Genomic DNA, 20968 nt, shown 5'->3' with positions numbered 1-20968 from the left:
TATAGTAAGTAGAGTAATTACAGGTTGACGTAGGGACGTGTGAATATCAATAACACCATCCTATTAAAGTTACGAAGGTATTGCAGGGAGAAAGAAAGATCAGTCCCGAAAGGAATGCGAGTAATATTTATATTCTGCATTTATTTTCACTATACCTCCACGAAAGTATTATCAATAGATTGGCGAGATCTTCCCCAAAAGAATGAATACAAAGACGACCGTACTCGGACTATTTTCATTTACAAGTAATTAACAATTTTTGAAAAACGATTCGTGTAACGTTGAACTAAAAAGTAATCCGAAGATGGTCGTGTTTATACTCATTTTTATCGGGAGAATCTCGCCAATCTATTGGTAACACTCTCGTGAAGGTATAGTGAAAGTATACCAGTGATTAATTTGCCATTAGTGTAATCACCCAGATACGCTTATAGCATCGTTTTGAAACTCGGAGGCGAGCGTGGTAACGCTGTATTCTCCTTTCACTCTTCATATATTTCGTTCACTCTGCTCGTTGGATGGTTCGCACGTGGTTGGGTCCCGACCCGAGATACGAAAACTCAATTCCAGGATCAAATTCGCTACCATCCCTCTTTAAAACGTTTCGCGTCGATTGTATGTTTTATCGAGGGATTATCGTGTTATCTACGCGCGAAAAATTCTCGCTCCATTTTTCCAGCGAAAGATTACATTCCACCCCGCTTTCCTCGCGTCTCGATCGTTCGAAAACATTAACATTCTCTAACGAGCAACGAAGCTCGTTACCTCTTCTCCTCGTTGCTTGTTCGCGCTTCGAGGACCGAATTCTATTCTCCGGTGACGAAGCAAAAACTTCCACCGTGTCGTTGGATCGTCGTTACGCGAACAGTTGGAATCGAAATGGGGTTTCGATCGACACGAAGGTGGAACGTTTAATTGGTTACGCGTGCTACAAGAAAGTGCGTGATGCGTACACAACGAACGTCGCGAGTTCTTACACGCATCGCGAGGGAGCAAGAGTGGGGGGAGAGACTGTGAGCGCGTCTCACGCGCATCGCGAGGGAGCGAGAGTGGGGGGAGAGACTGTGAGCGCGTCTCACGCGCATCGCGAGGGAACGAGAGTAGGGGGAGAGTCTGTGAGCGCGTCTCACGCGCATCGCGAGGGAGCGGGAGTGGGGAGAGAAACTGTGAGCGCCTTCTACGCGCATCCTGCTACAGAAGGGAGGGGAGAGAGAGACTGTGAGCAAGTTTCACGCGGCCTGCTGAATACGAGCCACGTTTCTCGAACGTTACCATGCTCGAGGAATCCTCGATTGGAGCCAGCCGACGTTCCGCGGTCGGGATTCTTCGCTTTCGCGCTCGCTCGATTCTCGAGTCGATATCGGTCGCAGAGTCGCGTAACTTTATGCAAAAATGCATCGATTTTCACCTCTTCGATCCTTTCGTATCAACGAGGTGAGAACCCGACTACCTGACTGCTTGGCAGGTCTTTAGAATCGAGACTATACCGGGAAACGGGTTTCAGAAAGTTGTTCGCATTAGGAAACGTATCCGTTTACGAAGCTGGATTCCATCTTTGAGGTTACGAAATGGATAACCCAACGGATGGATGGACAGTCGATTGCAATGTATTTAGCGAGGAAAATGAAGCAATCGGTATTGGAGAGATTTTGTAGAAAGAATTTTCGAGATTTTTGCAAGACACGAAAATGAAAGGTCCCGGGACCGAACGTCACATTACGTCTTTCGGTTCTTCCCCGATTGCACGCGACACAATTGTCAATTACCGTTGGTTATTGCTCAACGTCACGTCAGTTCCTACGCTTTACGTAATTTAATTGTTTTTCACGAATTTTTACAAGTTGCGCGGCCGTCCAATGAAACAATAACGGGATACGATTACACGATAGTTCACAGACAACAATTCGTCTTCGTGGTGTAACAGGCATCGTTTCACGGTGTATAACAGGCGACGAAGAAAGCATCGATCGACGCGAGGACGGAGCTACGACGAAATTTAACGGTCCATAGACGGGGTGTCCTCTCGCGATCGCCTTTGGCTAATCTCGGTCAAAAGTGGCTGCAGTTCGGCGCAGATTCTCGACCATCTTTCTTCAGAGATGTTCGTGGACTCTTTCGCAAGAAGCTACTCGTTTGACAAAAACGCGACCGTGTCTCTGTGTACTCGAATACCGCCGAAAGCCAGATCTCTGTTTACGTCTGAATGGACAGAACGTCGAAAAAGGAGGAGTAGAGGTGGAGGTGAAGCAGAGGCAAAGCAGAGGCGACTGTCACCGTTTCCGTAGGCGGAATACCTCCCTAACGACGGAAGTGAATCCGTGGAGTGGCTCGCTACTGAATCTCGCGAAGTAGGAGAAACTTTGAAGGCCACTAACCCTTTGCGATTCGTCGTTCCGTCACCGCTTCGGGTAAGAATACTGAACGAAGAATAAATATCGAAATAGTCGATCTCTTGTCCGTGAGTATATACCTTTCTCTCTTATCGATGCGTTAACTAACGAAAATTTTCCCCGACTGGGCAAAATTGAATCATCTCCGCTATTATCTATCATTGATTAACATTAAAATTCAAACACTTTTCATCGTATCGTCGCGAGAGTATCGTCGATAGATCGGCGTGATTTTGCCGATTAAAACGAGTACAAACACAACCATATTCCGACGATGTTTAAATTCGTCCAATCAGCTGCCGTTAAAAAACGATCCGAACGGATAATTAAAAATACTCCGAATACCGGCGTGTTTGGGCTCATTCTCACCGGGAGAACCTCGCCGATCTATTTACAACAATTCCACGTAGATACGACGCGATTCGTTCAAATTTCAATTTTCCACAATGCAGCATTCATCTCGCTCTCGCGTGGCCTTGACTCTAAATAAATAAAAGGTCGACTCTCCCACTATGGAAACGTACCCCGGTTACACGAAACAGAGCTTTACGAACGTGCAACAAGAAACATCGAATTAGGATACTCTCGTCGTCGAGGGGCACGGATTCAAAGGTCAAGGTTGTCTTCGTTTTCTTTTTTTCTTCTCCGAAGACAAGCTCAGATATTCGACGGCCTGGTGTTCGGATCGCAAACCCAGAAAGTATCGGTACTCTTTGCACGGTGCTCTTTGTAAGTTATCTTATCGGTTCCCTGTTACGATCCGCGCGAGATCGGTTGGAAAGATCGAGAAAATCGAACGCAACGTTAGCACGCCTAGCCTAGCACGGAAGGGTGATCGCGAATGCGTTCACTTCGGGTTCGTTCCACGCGAGCTGCGGTCCGGTATCACGAGAGTCGACTCGATCCTCCGGTCGATCGGACACGAAACGACACGAAACGACACGTGGCCGCTGAAACGGGAACGGTGCTGTAACTCGATCGAGGAAACGACACGCGAAAATGCCACATTGACGGCCTTCGGTGTTTCACGCTCTACTTCTAACTACGCGGCTGTTCTCCAGTCTCTCGAGAACTTTCGTTTCTTGTTTCGAGAGGGTGCGCGCCGCGTCCACGGTGAAAATCCGCGGCTGGACGTTAATTGGTCGGATTGAGAGGTAACAGCCACCTGTCACTGCACCACTGCCAATCGCTTCTACGTCGAGAAAGGCGTTGTCGAGAACGCCATTATATTTCGTATCTACGCGACGTTTCAGATGAAACGTAATCGGATGAAAAATAACCTGAGAAAATTATTTCCTATTCGAGCGTATTTTTAAAAACAAGACTGTGTCTCTTATGACGGTACAAAGAGTAGATCGGATAATTGTAATAGAATATGTTCAGTTTCTTAACCCTTTGAACTCGAGAGGCGACTCTCGGTCGCCAACCGATGCATTTTTTATTTCCAAGGGAAACTTTACAATTCGAAAATGTTTTGGAAAATAGACAAAGATATAAGATCCAAATTGATTCTACGATTTGTTCTTATTTCTTATTTAAAAAATTTCTTTGCAAAAGGTAGAAAATAAATATAAAAAAATGAACGTGTCTTCGTGTGTGTGTGGATCGAAAACGTGAAATGAAATTTTTTTCAGCAAAGAATTTTGAAAATTCGCGAGCACGACTCAACGACTGACACTGGTCGTCTGTTTCTACTTGGAACGCGATGAAGTAGAAACAACGACCAATGGGCAGACGAGCTGGTCAACCGCGCGAATGCCCTGCAAATTTTCGAGATCGATTTTCTCGAAAACGGAATCTCGTACGAAAAAACTTTGTTCCACGTTTTTTATTCATTTTTTCACGAAGAATCGTTTAAATTTCAGTCGCATCCAGAATCTGGTCCGGTTCTCCGCGTGACGACGTTTTTCCGTAAAGTTAAAATAAATTTCTAGTTTCGACCACGACCGGAGAATTAAAAGCAGAATCTCTGCGGTGGGTAAGCTGAAGAGCGACTGAATCTTGTCTGAAAAAGATCTCTCGCTTCTCAAAGAGTCCAATATCTCCATGACACTTTAGTTCCTAGCAAAACCTTGAGACGCTTGTACTTTACAGCGGGCAACCTTTGGCAGACTTTGCACGGTGAGAGAAACGAGAAACTGTAACGGTTGTTTCGCGCGCTGAAACACGTAAAGATGTCTGAAAACTTCGAAGTAACGAGGTGCGGGAAAATTTGAAACACAATACCGCGAGTGTGTGTATGTAGCTGGAACTAACCGTGACGCTTTGATATTAACGTCAAAACCTGGACATTAAGTAACACCCACGACTCAATTTTCTTTCCCTCGTAACTGTCTCCCCGTACAACCTGCAATTTAAGAGTGGGACGCCACGAGTCGAATAACACGTACCGTACTTTCTACGACTATGTAAAAATCAGATCGTTGTATATTTATCTGTTTTATGGTAAAATTATGACGTCGTTGATAGTGTCGCGATAAAATTGTTCAATATTCCGACACTGGACTTTTATACGACTATTTATTGTAATTAGTACAATAATGGTACAACTATTTATTGGAATAAAATAATTTAAATTTGTGACATCGAATTAAATTTGGAAACTATGGGAAAACTTTCACTGATCACTACTATCGATCACACTTATCGTAGTATATAGAATAATGTTACCTATTGTTGTCAGTATCGCGATAAAATTGTTTAATATCCCAACACTAGATTTTTACAGGACTATTTAGTATAATTAGTATTGTGATTTAATTTTGTGACACCGAATTTGATTTGAAAACTATCGGGAAACTTTCACTGATTACTACCGTCGATCACATTTATCGTAGTATATACAATAATGTTACCTACCGTTATTAGTATCGTAATTATAATTATTTAATTCTTCGATGGCAAGTCTTGCTCGAACGTTACCGAACGACTTTCACTATTTACGACTATCGATGAATTGTATCGTGGTACATTTGTGGTAATGTTGCAACATTGTTGCTAATATCGCGATAAAATTAACGAATTTTACGACATTAAGTTTCATTTGGCAGCTATCGGGGGACTTTCGCTGTCCACGATTATCGATATTGTATCGTGGTATATTTATCAATTATGATAATGTCGCCCATTGTTGCCGGAATCGCATGAAAATTATATAATTTTGTTAGTTTCACTCGCAATCGGGAATTTATCATTCCGCTGCGCAGTCTTGGTCGTGTATCTTTCTCAGAGAGCAGTTATCAGGGAAAATACAATCCGAACGAACGAACTTCCTTTCTCACGTCCCCCACCCTTCGACCGAACGAACCCGATTCCCGTGTCCTCCTCGGGAGACGACGTATCGTTCGTTCCACTTAACACGTCCGGCAACTGGACTTTCTTCTCGTGGCCTCGTCTTTATGCACTTTCGCCTTCGAATATTTCGACCACCGTCTGGACCGTCTTCGATCCCACGACGAAACTGTAACATTATCTTTTCCGCGATCAAGATTATTTCCTCTCGAATAAAAATTATTTATCCCTTCGAGTCAAACGATTTTCTTCTTCGATTCACATTATTTCTTCTTCGATAGAAATTATTTTCCTTTCAAATCAAACGATTTTTTCTTCTTCGATTCAAATTATTTCTTCTTCGATAGAAATTACTTTCCTTTCAAATCAAACGATTTTTTCTTCTTCGATTCAAATTATTTCTTCTTCGATAGAAATTATTTTCCTTTCAAATCAAACGATTTTTTCTTCTTCGATTCAAATTATTTCTTCTTCGATAGAAATTATTTTCCTTTCAAATCAAACGATTTTTTCGTCTTCGATTCAAATTATTTCTTCTTCGATAGAAATTATTTTTCTCTTGAATTAAAATGATTTTTTTCCCCAATTGAAAATATTTCCTTCTCAATTAAAATTATTTCCTCCTTCAATTTTCCCTTCAATTCAAATGACTTTCTATCCGATTCAAATTATTTCTTCTTTAATTCGAATCATTTACTCTTCGATTCAAATTATTTCCTCTTCGATTCAAATTATTTGCTCTTGAATTCAAATTATTTCCTCTTCGATTCATATTATTTTCTCTGCGATTCAAATTATTTCCTCTGCAATTAAAATTATTTCCTCTTCGACTCAAATTATTTTCTCCCTAATTCAAATTATCATTTTTCCAATTCAAAATATTTCTTCCCCAATTCAAATGATTTTTTTTGTCAATTCGAAATACTTTTCTCCTCGATGAAAATTATTTTCTCATCGATTCAAATTATTTTTTCTCCAATTGAAATTACTTCCCTTTCAATTCACACGATTTCCTCTTCGATTCAAATTATTTTCTCCCCGATTCAAATTATTTTTTTCCCCAATTTAAATTATTTCTCCAACTTCTAATAAATTTATCTCCATTCATCCACACGAATGTAAAATACAAACCGTACAGTTAACCGTACAAAAATCAAGAATCAAAAAACGCGTTCTCGAAAAACCTAACCTCAAAGATTGCACGTTTTCGTGGCAAGCCGAAAGGTATCGATAAAGAAGGAGCGCGGATACACGACGCTACGATGGTACGATTAGTCACCACTTTTCGTTTAAAACAATCGTTTAAAACAATCGTATTAATGTCGAAAAGTCGCGTCCTCGGTTTCAAGGCGTTCCGAACGTAACGTGTCAGCTGTGTTTCCTAGAAACTGACAAACCTTTTGACGCATTCCAACGAAGAGAAAGGAAGTTAAATCACCTTCGAGCGACCGATGGTTACCAAATAAGCATTAGCGGTGGCTGAACAAATGACTCCGCGGGTTTCATCGGACCTTTTAAAGCACGTTCGACGAATCGGGTAGTCCTGGTTCCTAGTCGGATGAATTTTACGTCGGATCGTTGCATCCAACTGCAACTACTTGCGAAGAACACTTTCTACGGGCAACAATATGGATATTGTAATAACAAACCGGCGGTTACGCAATGCGAATCGCGTATAGAGTCCGCGGCCGTGTAATTACGACGAATTCATCGGGCGAACTTTTAACAAAGGAGCAACGGGAATACCGAAAAGGGATTCCTGCGGTTCGTTTTATCGCGGCCGCAAATCTTCATTGTCTATTAAGTCGGTTGTATGCGCGGCGAACTATAGATCCAATCTATCCCGGCGAGGCGTGCTTTTCCTTTCCTTCTGTCTTTCCGTTTCGCGCGAAATCTACCAATTTCTGATCGCTCCACAAAACTCTGCGTCTCCGTGGAGGTTTTCTATCGGGTATATTCGCTTGAAATACGTAAAGTATAGTAGAGTTTCGATAGTTGCAAGAAAACGGGGTGGATGATTCGTGCAAATATCAAGGTTGGGGCAATTGTAAGTTAATTCAAAGGATAGGAAGGTTTGTTTGTACTGTACTTGAGAGTGTAAAATAGAGTAGAACCTGAAAAGTTGCAAGAAAACGGGGTGGATGATTTGTCCAAATATCAAGGTTGGGGCAATTGTAAGTAATTGATGGGACAGGAAGGTTCGTTTATACTGTACTTGAGAGTGTAAAATAAAGTAGAACCTGAAAAGTTGCAAGAAAACGGGGTGGATGATTCGTGCAAATATCAAGTTTGGGGCAATTGTAAGTAATTAATGGGACAGGAAGGTTTATTTGTACTGTACTTGAGAGTGTAAAATAGAGTAGAACCTGAAAAGTTGCAAGAAAACGGGTTAGATCATTTGTGGAAGTATCGAGGTTCGAGCAATCATAGACAGTTAATTGGATAAGGAGGATTCACTTACTTCGCAAAATATAGTAGAATCTAGATAGTTGCAAGAAAGCGGGGTTGATGACCCGTGTAAATACCGAGGTTCGAGCAATTATAGATAACCAATCGAATGAAAAGATTCATTTACACGATACTCGGAGGTGTATAATAGAGTAAAGCCACGAGAGTTGCAAGAAAGCGGGGTAAATATCGAGGTTGATGAGATCATGGATAACAAATTAAACGAAGAACCCCTGTTAAAAAAATACAGTAGTCGGCGTGTTGCACGAATTTGGACGAAATTCGATCGATTCCATGTAACCGAAGAAGGTAGCGTTTTTGTTCCACGAATCGATCTTTTTCACCTCGGGGTCGAAGCTGACCCACGAAAATTTGTTTTCCACTTCGTTTATTATACAAAATGTGACAATACAGAGAGACACCATGACATATGTATCTACGTAAGGAGCTGAGATACTGTTAATCTACCTAACCTCAAATTTAAATATAATAAAATTCTCAATACCTTCTCGTTGATTATCAGAGACTCTGGTAAAGAGTTGACGTACACGTAGATACAGTAGGAACTCTATTCATCCCCAAATTTACCGTACTGGTTACTGAGCTTTATTATCGGAAGTATTGTCAAACGATGCTCCAGTTTTATAAATGGCGGACAGCCCGAACCCAGACAATAGGTCAGGAAGTGAAACAACGAATCAATTGATACCCTCCAAGACAAAAAGATATTCAAACGTCTGTACAAATGTACAAATATTAACAAATAAAAGATACAAGTTAAGTGAAAAATATAAATAAAAATTACGATCTTACGATATATTGATTCAAAGTGTATTACAAATTAAAGTAGTGATATCGGTCGAAAGTAACAATAATGTAAAAAAAAAAAATGTCTTTGAAATACGCTCGAAAACGTATCAACAATCTACAATAAATGAATAACCGAAATAATTATACAAAACGACCGAGATTCCCCTCGAAAAATGTTTGTCAATTTCCCATTCTTTTTTATAAATTAATTACCACAATCCCTCTAGCTCAAACCACCGAACCAAGATTTCGTCCTTTAAGGATAAGTCACGCCACGCGACAAGGCAATTAACAAAGAATAAAGAACTCTTCCTAGTTTTCGTGTCCACGGAATAGCTGCCGGCGAGCACGAGGAATTTCACGGTTTCTTTTTCCCCTTTTCGATTCGTCCCTCGAAGTCTCCTCCCCGCGGTGGAGAGGAGGAGGAGGAGGGGGGAGGTGTCTTTTGTTCCCAAAAGACCGCGTTCTGTCTCGCGGATTCCTTTCTTCGAGTCTCTCCTTTTCAGGAGTCTTTTGCTTAACTTTATTCAAAACGGGTGGTCGTCTTTCAGCGCGACTTGAACATCTCGTAAATTATACATTGCACGCGAATCGTTCGTTGCGTTACACTGACGTTGAAAATGCGCCACACGTGTGCAATAAACTGGAACGCTGTTTTTAAACTCGATTAAACGTTTATGGGTAGCCAGAGCATGTGTTGCGCAATCTGGCGAGGAATTTTCCAACGTTTAACGATTTGCTGGAGATACCCGACCGTCAACCGGTCGCTGTGTGCGGAATTACGGTGGTCCCGTTTATCAAGCGTGTTCGCTGAACGCGCCGAGGGCGTTCCACGCACGGAGGGGTATTGATCGAATGCTTCGAGTGCTGGTATTAGATTAATAGTGTTAAAATGCGTTTGCAAAAATGTTCCATTCCGTATTTAGAGAATTATTACTCGTTCACTGTAATACACAAGTATGTACGAACTTTCCCTTCGTTTTCCATCTTTCTATCGAAACATTAAATTCGTAACACTTCCAGAAATCTCTGTACTTGGATTTTATAAAAAACAAACAAATTTGGTTTTAATTTTCGAGTATTTTCATGCCTCCTGACGGTGGCAAATGTGATCAAAGGCAAGACTAGAACGGTCTAAATATTAATTTTGTTAACTCGCGCAGCTCGTTTCAATTTTATAATCAATTTTCAATATTACGAAATTTTTAATCAAAGATTCGCTATTCCACATTGCTGGAAGTATTCAAATAAAATAATTGCACCGATTGGACGATCGAAATTCCAAACAAGTTGTACACCAATAGTTAGAATATTAAATTTTTTACCTAGTTAACGAAAGTATGAATGATATTTCACGGCACGGAAAATAGTAATCACTCTTTCTCGTTAAAGAAAGAGATTCGGGTTTGGAACACGTGTATACACATTGTCATGGATGATTACGTTGCACAAAAGCGGGGACTTGGGTGCGATCCAATTTTCCCTCGGGAATAAAAAAAAAGAGAAAGAAGCTCGACCACGCGATCAAAAGAGGAAGACGGTCGGCGACCTCTCGAATTGCGACATAAGGAGCGAAGCTGTTTACACACTGACCCCCATTTCTTTCCCGGCGGCGAATTAACAGAGCACTGTAGCTTCGATTTTGCCTATTGCAATGATCTTGTGATCCAACTTACTTACCGTAGGAAAACTCAAAGGAGAACACAAAATTTAAATCGGAAAAAAATACTCAAAAAACATAACTTATTGGTTTTTTTTTGTACTGTTTCTTGCAAACACGGAATTCCAATTTTTTTCTTGTATTTTGTTTAAAATCTGCTGCAAGTTGTTTAAAATCGACTCGTAGCGATAAAATTTTGCAAAATATTTAGAAATAGACGAATATTATAATAATCTCAAATTAAACTTTGTGTAACACTTAATTTCGAATACTTAGAAAATCTTTTTTGTAATAATAGATTTCCAATTTTTTTCTTCTATTTTGTTTAAAATCTGCAAGTTAGACTCGACGATGAAATTTTGCAAACGAACGAGAAACGAACGATATTAATAATAATCTAAAATTTTCATTTTAAAATCAAGCCAAAATTTAACTTTGCGAAGTACTTCACTCCAATTTAAACTTCGAATTTTTAGAAAATCTTCAACGGTCGTAAAAGTTAGTTTTTGCGAGTGTTTAATGTATACACGGATTTCCAATTTTTTATTGCGTTTTGATTGAAATCAGCTGCAAGCTGGACTCGTCGAGAACACGTTTAGAAAACTGTTCCTCTCCTTAAAAACCTGAATATCTCCAGCGGTCGTAAAAGTTCGTCTTCAATTAGCGTATTTAATTAGCAATTAGTACGAAAATAAATAAATCTTGGATATCGTCGAAAGTTCATAGTATCGCGAGATTTTCATTAAAATGTAAATCGGTCGTGTCAATCGAAATGGACCCACAAACCACCGGACCGTTCGATTGTATATTTTCCATTAACCTAGGAGAATTTAGCAATAAAGAAGAACGCTACTTTCCACCATTTAAGTCCTTTATTCTGTGCGCGCGTGGGTGTAAGTCAATGCACGATCTACTAATAGAGTCAGCAATAGAAAGCGCACAACCGGAATCGAAAGGCAATATCCGGGAAATTCTTAAACTATTGAAAACTGTGTTCCGTTAAATAAACTTCGATTGTTCGATAAATGATTTAAAATTCTTGGTACAAGTCACTGTTAACGACCAACACGGTACTTGAGAATGAAAACATTATTAGAAACTCGACGAAGAACGTTAAGACTCTTTCGATAAATTCTCCAATATCTAATTATTATCATTATTCGAAACTGAACGAATATTGGTTTCATTCGCCCGTAAAATTTCCCAATTTTGTTAAGAGCACTTCTACGACCAGATTACAAATATTGTACTTTAATTATCGTGAACCGATTAAAAATAATCCTAACGATTTTAAGGAGTATCTTGAATCTTAGTTTCGATATTTTTCTCTGTAACGACGTAGACGAGTCTAGAATCATTATTAAAATTGTACAATAGTGTATTCGATTAATATTGAAGCGAATATTCAAACAAGTGTGTCAATAATTGTGAAATAAGATAAAAATCACAATCGTAAATGAACAAAACTAATCCGAAGGAGGATCAAAATGTTCAACTTGCACAGTATAAGAATTTACGAAATATAAATTAATAACTAATTTACAAAACACAAATTAGTAACTAATTTACTTAATAGGAATTAGTAACTGATTTATAAAATGCCAATTGGTAACTAATTTACTAAATATGTATTAGAAACTGATTTATAAAGTACAAATGAATAACTAATTTACAAAATAGAAATTAGTAACTAATTTACCAAATACATATTAGTAACTAATGTACAAAATAGAAATTAGTAACCAATTTACTAAATATAAATTAGTGACTAATTTACTAAATATAAATTAGTTACTAATTTACTAAATATAAATTAGTGACTAATTTACTAAATATAAATTAGTGACTAATTTACTAAATATAAATTAGTGACTAATTTACAAAATAGAAATTAGTAACTAATTTACCAAATACAAATTAATAACTAATTTTCAAAATAGAAATTAGTAACTAATGTGCAAAATAGAAATTAGTAACTAATTTACTAAATATAAATTAGTGACTAATTTACAAAATAGAAATTAGTAACTAATTTACAAAATAGAAATTAGTAACTAATTTATCAAATACAAATTAATAACTAATTTTCAAAATAGAAATTAGTAACTAATTTATAAAATGCAAATTATTAACTAATTTACCAAATACAAATTAGCAACTAATTAACCAAATACAAAGTAACAACCAATTTGCAAGATACAAATAAGTGACCGACTCGCGAGATAGGAATTCGTCTCGAATTTACAAACACCCCCGAAACAGCTGATCGTGATCACTCACCATAGCGCAGAGCAATCCCAGTACCACTGGCCGTCCGTTAGAATCCTGGCTCGCTTTTCCTCCACGGGTTTCCGCTTAATGTAAAATTCAAAATTTCACGTCTGTTCGCTAGTGTTCGTCTCGGTTGCACACTCTCACACCGCACCACCAACTAGCCATGTCCTCGTGCCCCGAAACACCCTCTTTCTTTTTTTCTTTTCCCCCTTTTTTTTCTTTCCGCTCGCGGCACTCTTACCGAGGTACCCTCCGGCCGGCTGGAAAAGAAAACGCGAGCACCTCGTCAGGACACACCGTGGGGATCGACGATACCGATAGATCCAAGTGACTCTCGTAATGCGCGCACGGGCTTAAGATCGCGGACAGTTTGAAGGGGCTCACCCGGAATGGACAGCCTATATAGATATCCCCACCAAATGACGACCGGCCGCGGTGTGTAAAGGAGCACCGGCGAACCGTGATCCAGGAGAAAGCCTCTCCTTCGATTGGCCCCCTCCCTCCCCCTCCTAAGAGAACCGGTACAACCGAGACAATTCCAGGTACCTTTTATCCAGGTGATACTGTCCGTCAGCCGCTCGTCTTTCCTCGCTCGCTCTGAAAGCAACGCATTTTTCTTAGAGAAATTGAGCGAACGATCGGTGAGAGCATTTCAGGTGTTCCTTTTTTCGTAGCCACGGGTACCGATACTGGTTGCCTCGTCTTTCTTTTATTTCGCGCCCAAATTATCTTCACCGACCTCCAATAGCCAGTAGCCTATAATTATAACGGTAAATTATAATTTAATTAAGGAAAAATTTACTTTTTGAATAGAGCAGGGAATGCTGAATTAAATTTTAGGGAAAATTTACCTCCTAAATAGAGTAGAGGTTGCTAAATTAAATTTTAGAGAAAATTTGCTTTTTAAATAGAGTAGGGATTGTTAAATTAAATTTTAGGAAAAATTGACGTTTTAAATAGAGTAGGGATTGTTAGATTAAATTTTAGGGAAAATTTACCTTTTAAATCGAGTAGGGGTTGCTTGGTGGTCGAAAATCATAGTTGTGGTTCTTTTTAGATTATTTATTTTTAGTGATATTACAGACTGGGTGCTTGAATTCTTGTGAATATTTTTACATTGTTATTGGAACGAAGATGCACCCTAAGTATTATTTTTATTTACAAAAAAAAATGTACACGACGTTTCGATGATTCCTGAAGGTTTCCTTGTGGGTTCATGTTGAATGAATTGTTCGAACGAAACTGAATTTTTTTATCTGCCGGGTAAGTTGTTACGCTTTTTGATTTACGAAGAATCATACATAATGGTAATTCGGTAATATAATGTATTTGTTTGTAATTATGTGCAACGGAAAATATGAGATTCTTTTCGTATGAAACGTGTTAAACACGGAAGTGAGAGGAAACTCGTTCTCCCTTTTCTTTGTACGTAACTTCGGGTAAGTACACTTCTGTTAGCGATGAGGAGCTAATTAACGGGTCGAAAACGTCCTAATAAATATGTACAACGCTTATATGTTTAAAAACATGAACTGTAGCAATGAACGACTCGGTGGACGTTCCATTGTATCAATATGTATAAGGTTCGGTATTTATTAACATCGAGACACGGTGTAACTATTAATTTAATGTTCCACGTTACGAAAATTTACATCAGATTTCCACGGATCGATTTCAGTAGAAAGTGTTTCGTTCTGACCGAGAATTTCAAACGAAAAGTTTCAATCTCGTATTATTTTATCGCGTCGACTACGCATGTACGATTCCAACTAAATACTCAACCAAACGAGCACATAGTTCATTTTCGAGTACAAAAGTAACCAGCGGCGCATCAAACACCCCTTGATCCTTACAAAAACACTCGCGTCCGCAAAATTCAAATAAATTTCTCACCGTACCGAATTTTCCGCTCAAATTGCCCCGAAGAAAATTCATAGTCGCTCCAAAAGACTCATTCTTTCGTCAAAAGTGCCCTCGACCGTGAAATACATTCCCGATCGAGACTACAAAATTTATAAACAATTTATAAACAATTTATAAACAATTTGTTATAAACAAATTATGAACAATTTGTTATAAACAAATTATGAACAATTTGTTATAAACAAATTATAAACAAATTATAAACAATTCGTAAACAATTCATGAGCAATTTATAAACAATTCATAAACAATTTATAAACAATTCGTAAACAATTTATAAACAAATCATCGAGTATATTTACTGATCGCTTCACACTTGACGTGAAACCAAAAACGCAAGAACGGTGTCGTTCAGTTTCGTCGTTTCACCACTTCACCCCTGCAAAGTAACGATAATCGTACCTGTTAGCCGCGCCGTGTGCACAACCACGAAACGGTGTAACGTAGCGAAAGAAAAAGAATCGGTGTACCCATCGATCGATCGAAACCCGCGACAATTTACGACGAAGGGAACTCGGCGAGTCCCTGGCTCCCGGTGGTTGATCGCGCTCGTAGACTCCTCGCACCGGTTCACCTTTGCTCGGCCGTCTCCACGGATTTATCGAACTCGGGCACGTTTCGTGCGCGAGACACCGCCGTCACGTTTCGTGCACGGTTGGAGCGCACACCGTGACTTCGACGCGAGCAACGCAACGCATCGATCAAACGTTACGATCTAATGGTCGCGCGGTGCAGTGTTCGCCCCCCCTCCCGAGAGAGCCGAAAAAAAAAAAAAAACGTTCAACCCTTCGCGCTTGACGATTCCAACCGTGACGAAGAACCGACCGAATTTCCTCGAATTCGACAAGTGCCAATACTCGAACACGTGAAATTGAAAAGTGGCGGGGAAAGTCGGCGGACAAATTTTCTTCGCGTCGAAGATACCGTTGGAGAATTATTTTTAATTCTTTCCGCTTTTTTGAGTAAAAAAAAGAACACTGTGAAACTTGATTTCCATCAGGAAGACGACAAAGTTTTACAACGAACCGTCAATTTCTCGATTCCTTCGCGCCGGAACGGAAAAAGCGGCGAAAGTGTCCCACCGCGAACGTACGCGCTGACTGTTAAATTATTTTAATTAAATATCAAGGGGGGGACAAAAATGAAAATGCAACGAATAACAGGGATCTCGTTTGATCTCTCTGTCTCCGAAAATATCCAAATCACCGTATGGAACTGTAGTAAAGGTCGTGTCGACGTGGAAAGTGAGAAATCGCGGATACGCGCGCGTCGAGTCACCTGGAGGAAATAATAAATAATTCCCCGCGCGGAGATGGAAAAAGTTGAATTTTACGGGTAATTAGGAGTCGACGAGCCCGTTCACCGCGAGGTTCTCTTTTCTGCTCTAGAAGCTCGTGGAACGTTTCCACGTTTCAAAGTCCGATAAACCGGCGATCGGTTAAATTTTCATAACCCAACCGGCCGCTTAACCGCGCCGAGAGTTACGATCGTTAAGATACTAACCAATATCGTTACGTTTCCCCCCTGTTGGAAACTTGGCTCTGTTCTTGATTGAAGGGACCCTCATCGCTGCGAGGGTACCGAAGGATACCGCCAACGTCGAGGACGAACAAAGTGTAAAGAATATAGTAAAAAATATTGAACAGTTGACGTTAAATATTTACCCGCGATCGAACGGTGGCGAACTGTCGCTGGGTAGACTCATCAAGCGATCTGTAACGTCGACGAAACACAATCAACAACACCGACAAAGCGAAACAACCATTCGTATCTTTGACACCAGACCGGTAGAACTACACGGCGACTGTACTGGTACGGTAACTGTAAAATGTACGTGCAGTGTCGCTGCACCATCGCCACGGTGCTGTTATACTTACACGGTTATCACCATGGTGTTATTACACGTGTTATTACCATGGTAGAACAGTCGTACTGTGCCACGATACGATGGCGCTCTGCGATGAATAATTGCATCCATCGATGCAACGGTACGAGCCGGTGACACGGCGCCTGTGACTATACAAAAACAATCCGGTACATATCCATTCGAATCGTAAATGTTTCTCCAGCCGCTCGCGAAACGGCCGCTCGCTGCATTAAAATACAAACAAGGTCGGTCGTTGCACAGCCGGCGACTACCGGTTCCCAAAATTTGCATAACGACAGATGCCACTAGCAGCCTCCGAGCGGTGCGCACGAATCGCATACGGTTCTGCGGTCGGACCGTAGCGCCACGGGCCGCGAACGAATTATTTCAGCGTGATTCGGTGCACGGTGTGGACGCCTTGACTAGTACGAAGGAATCGGGCGAAGTGAGAGGCGATCGTGGCGCGCACGGCGCTCGATTCTTACGCAACCTCTGTTAGGAATCGCGGGGTCACTCACTTCGTCGACTCGCGGGTGTACGCGCTATGATTCCCCGTGCAGGAAGAAAAAAACTGTCCCGCGACACCTTTTATCGAAGACAATCGCAATGACAGCTCGCGACCCCCTGCGTCGAATTTAATGAACGTTAATAGAAGCGCTGCATAACGGTGCAGCATTATTGCCGGCAGTGCTGTGCTATTACAACCAACGGGATATCGTTACTGTTATTACACTAATTGCACAACTCTTCCTATTTTACCAGTGGACCAACGTTTATAGGTCGCGCTGTTAGTATAGTATTCGTACGTATTGGTAACGTCGGTAATTATATATATATCGCATTGGTGTAATAGGGCAGCGATTGGTATTTTCGGTAAACATTATTGTAATAACTAACCATCGATTTTTAGAGGGAGGAATGCACGTGTTACGTAACTATTTAATATGTGAACCGTACGAAAAGGTATAGGCTTCGCACGTCGTAGAGAAATTTCTCTCGCGGTACAAAGCTACAACTATATGCTCTTAACAATCTAACCTCGAAAACACTGCACTAAGAACGGAACAAAAAGCTACCGAAAAAGAAAAGAAAAATATATACACGAATAACGTACATATAAAAGTTAACGATCTAAACATTACAAAAATGGTATATTAATTATCGTTGCACGTTCTTCGTAATAGTACCGATATAAAATAAACGTACGAAAATCGTGAGCACAAGTAGCAATTACGTGCTTGGCTTGCTAGATGCTATTGTTACACTTAACCTCAAACATAAGATATCTGTACTAACCCATTTCCAAGAAACAAAAACGAAGCAAAAGTTGCAATAAGAAAATGGGCAATAAAGTACAAAGTACATAAATATTAATCACTCTCGTATCAGTATTATATCGCGGTAAAAAATTGCAACATTCTTATCTCGTCGAAATCGATTACACGTTCGATCCTTTCGTCGGATGTGCGGATTTCTCTCTCTCTCGTGATCGGATCCGCTCGGTCCTGGTCGTACGTCTTACGAAAGACGAGCGCTTGAGAGATGTACAATGAAGAGAATCCGATGGAGGGCGATGGAGAATCCTCAAATTCAATGCCCGGATACACGGCATGTTGATGATTACATGGCTCCAGGACTACTCCACTCCCACGTACTTGAGCCGACGGCTGTTAGGCACGTTGAAAATAGCCCCGTGTGCTAAATAAGACGTTGGAAAGATAAAGTGCGATCCACCGCATTGTTTCCTGCATTTTGTAATCTGTAACACGTTACGCTGCGCCAGCTCTTGCATCGAACGCTAGAAATTTAAATAATCGAATGCTGCGAAGCCATTGGTGCCCGGTAAATATTTTAAACGTCGAATCAACGTCTATGATACGTTCCGGAAAAAGTGACGTTTAAACACTGCCTGCCACGTGACCATAATCTCATTACGATCGTCAATATTTTCCATCGTTATTGCACGCGTTTCAAAGTTTATACTATCTTCACGTTAGTTAATTTCTTTCGTATCTTTCTAGATTTCATTTCGTTGCTTTTTGTACGAATAAACGACTTGTATATCAATTTTATTACATTTGCATGTATTATGGGGAAACAGCCCCATATCGAACGATCCTACTGCAGCCACGTGGTTTTATTTACATCTACTTTATCCACTTATGGAACGCCCTCTAGGGTTTAATTTTCAGACAAAATCTATATTCCGAATCAACTTCTTTCCCCGTCTGTTTATATTTGCACAGTGAATACCCAAAGTGTCATTAACGTGGCTTCAAAATCGACGTAACAGCGAGAAACAATCGTGATTCGGTATTGTACTCGGCTGGAGTACCAAAGAGATGAGGTTATGTCTTACGATACGTGTAGTAACATCGAACCATCGAACAATGTAAATTTGTATTTTTTATACATTCGAACCAACCGTTCAACTTTCGTACAGAATCTTGTAAACGTCACGCCCACGAATCAGTACCATATCTCTACAAACGAAGGGACCACGTCAAACCGAGAGACCAGTTTCGAGTCCGATCCGAGTGAATCTCGAATATCTGTTCAGTTCGGAATTGATCGGAACGATATCCGATAAAAATTGCTGCCACGGCGGGACAACTACGAACGAACGATGGAAATGCTACGTAGCCGGTAAGCGAGTTTCGAAATCGCTGCTATTACGTAACGTTATCAATCTAATCGTTCACGATCGACCGACGCATCGGAGGAAAGTAATCCGGTTTTATTCTCATCCGTACGACGGATCGATACACACCGTGTCGATAAATTCCGCTACCCCTATCCCCGTGTTGAAAACACGCGAAACAGGGGAACGCGAACCACGTAGACACAGGTACGTACGAAACGAGTACGTGGATACAGATACGGAACGAGATCCTTTCCATTTGCACGTCGTTCGAGCTCTCCGTCGTTCCTGTTCATTCGACGCGATACGACCGGGCATACGCGACTGTATTAACGCGTGGAAAATCGCTCGACGGAACGTAACCAACCACGTACGCGGCGGGAACAGCGGACCGTTGGTGTTGCACGTACGTGCACCGTACACGTACGCGAAATCCTCGTGATTTTTCTGCGTAACAGCGCCAGTGAAAGGGAAAGATACCACCGGCTCGGAAGGCCTGGATACCCGAGATCTGTCTATCGCGTATACCTGATTTGCATTCGGCAAAGTTCAACGCTAAGATTTCGAGGCAACGGCTGTTCGAGGTTTCCGTACCCGATGAAAACTTTTTCCACCGGTGAAATGTTTCCATACTTGGTCGGAGGATACGCATGGCGCTGTATCACGGTAGCAGCGGTACAGTTCACTCCACGGTGTCAATTTATCACCGAAAGTAGGTCGTTCGTTTGGTAGACAGCGCTCGAACACTTCGGGAGGGGTGGGGGGAGAATATCGAATTATAAATCGGTAATCTTGAAATCGGATACAGCCGGACGAGGTTACCGCCACGGTGTTACAGAGTTTTCGCGAATAGACTGTCTGCAGTGTGGTCACGCAATATGCATATTAAGTATGCGGAATTGTCATACGGCGCGTGACCGGTCGATTTCATCGTTCATACGTACGTTCTTCGATGTATTGCCACGCGATCGAAAGATCACTGTCGAAAAGTGATCGCAATACGAATTCTAAACGCGACGTGGAGCAAACGTCGTGCTACGCGGACTGTTCCGATTTTGTTCCTCGGGTAAGATCTGAATGAACGAACACGTTTGTTGACTGAATAAATATATTGTATAAATTTGTATAATAAAATATTGTATAATATGTATTGTATAAATTTTCAATCGAGAATTACTTGGTACCGCGCGTTATTATAAATCGTTGCGATTACAAACGGTTACGTTGAAAAATTACGATCGACGCACGAGAGGAACGTCGATCGAAAATTTTCATCGATGTACGAAGAACGTGGTGCCACGTGACATCGTAAATCGTTGCGTACCGACGTGCACCGCGATATCGTTCACTTTCCCAATCGAGAGATCGATTACAAGTTTTCTGGCAGAACGTTGAATACGTTCGGTAAATTATTGTCGTTTGATACATTTTCACCGTTTCGATACGTGTTTTCCGTGCGTCTGAAAATGTGCAACGATTTCTGGGAAAACCTAGTGACCACGTGATTCGTGTTTGTTCTCCACTAATCAAGAGTTTAGAAAGTATCCCATCGTTCACGGGTGCCGATTATTCAAACCGTTTAACGACACGATCGTACAACAATTTCTAACCGCTCGAAAGATTCGAAGGGAACGTTGTTAACGTAGAAAGTTCACGATGGTTTT

The 20968-nt window shown here is 40.7% G+C and overlaps 2 protein-coding genes across 2 annotated transcripts in view; one reads left to right on the top strand and one right to left on the bottom strand.

Annotated features, from left to right (window-relative positions):
• The window catches only part of LOC143148492 (uncharacterized), a 35265-nt gene extending 22268 nt beyond the window's left edge, over positions 1-12997 (bottom strand). Inside the window, exon 1 of the mRNA XM_076314879.1 lies at positions 12880-12997. Coding sequence (XP_076170994.1) covers positions 12880-12882 — 3 coding nt within the window. The 5' untranslated portion in view covers positions 12883-12997. The remainder of the gene's footprint in view (positions 1-12879) is intronic.
• Positions 1-20968, top strand: part of LOC143147833 (uncharacterized) — a 74236-nt gene that overhangs the window by 39475 nt on the left and 13793 nt on the right. The gene's annotated exons all lie outside the window — the stretch shown is intronic.

Source organism: Ptiloglossa arizonensis, chromosome 6 (assembly GCF_051014685.1).
Source record: "Ptiloglossa arizonensis isolate GNS036 chromosome 6, iyPtiAriz1_principal, whole genome shotgun sequence".
Classification (NCBI taxonomy): domain Eukaryota; kingdom Metazoa; phylum Arthropoda; class Insecta; order Hymenoptera; family Colletidae; genus Ptiloglossa; species Ptiloglossa arizonensis.
The sequence above is the reverse complement of the archived record's forward strand: the minus strand, read 5'-3'. Positions and strand labels throughout refer to the sequence as shown.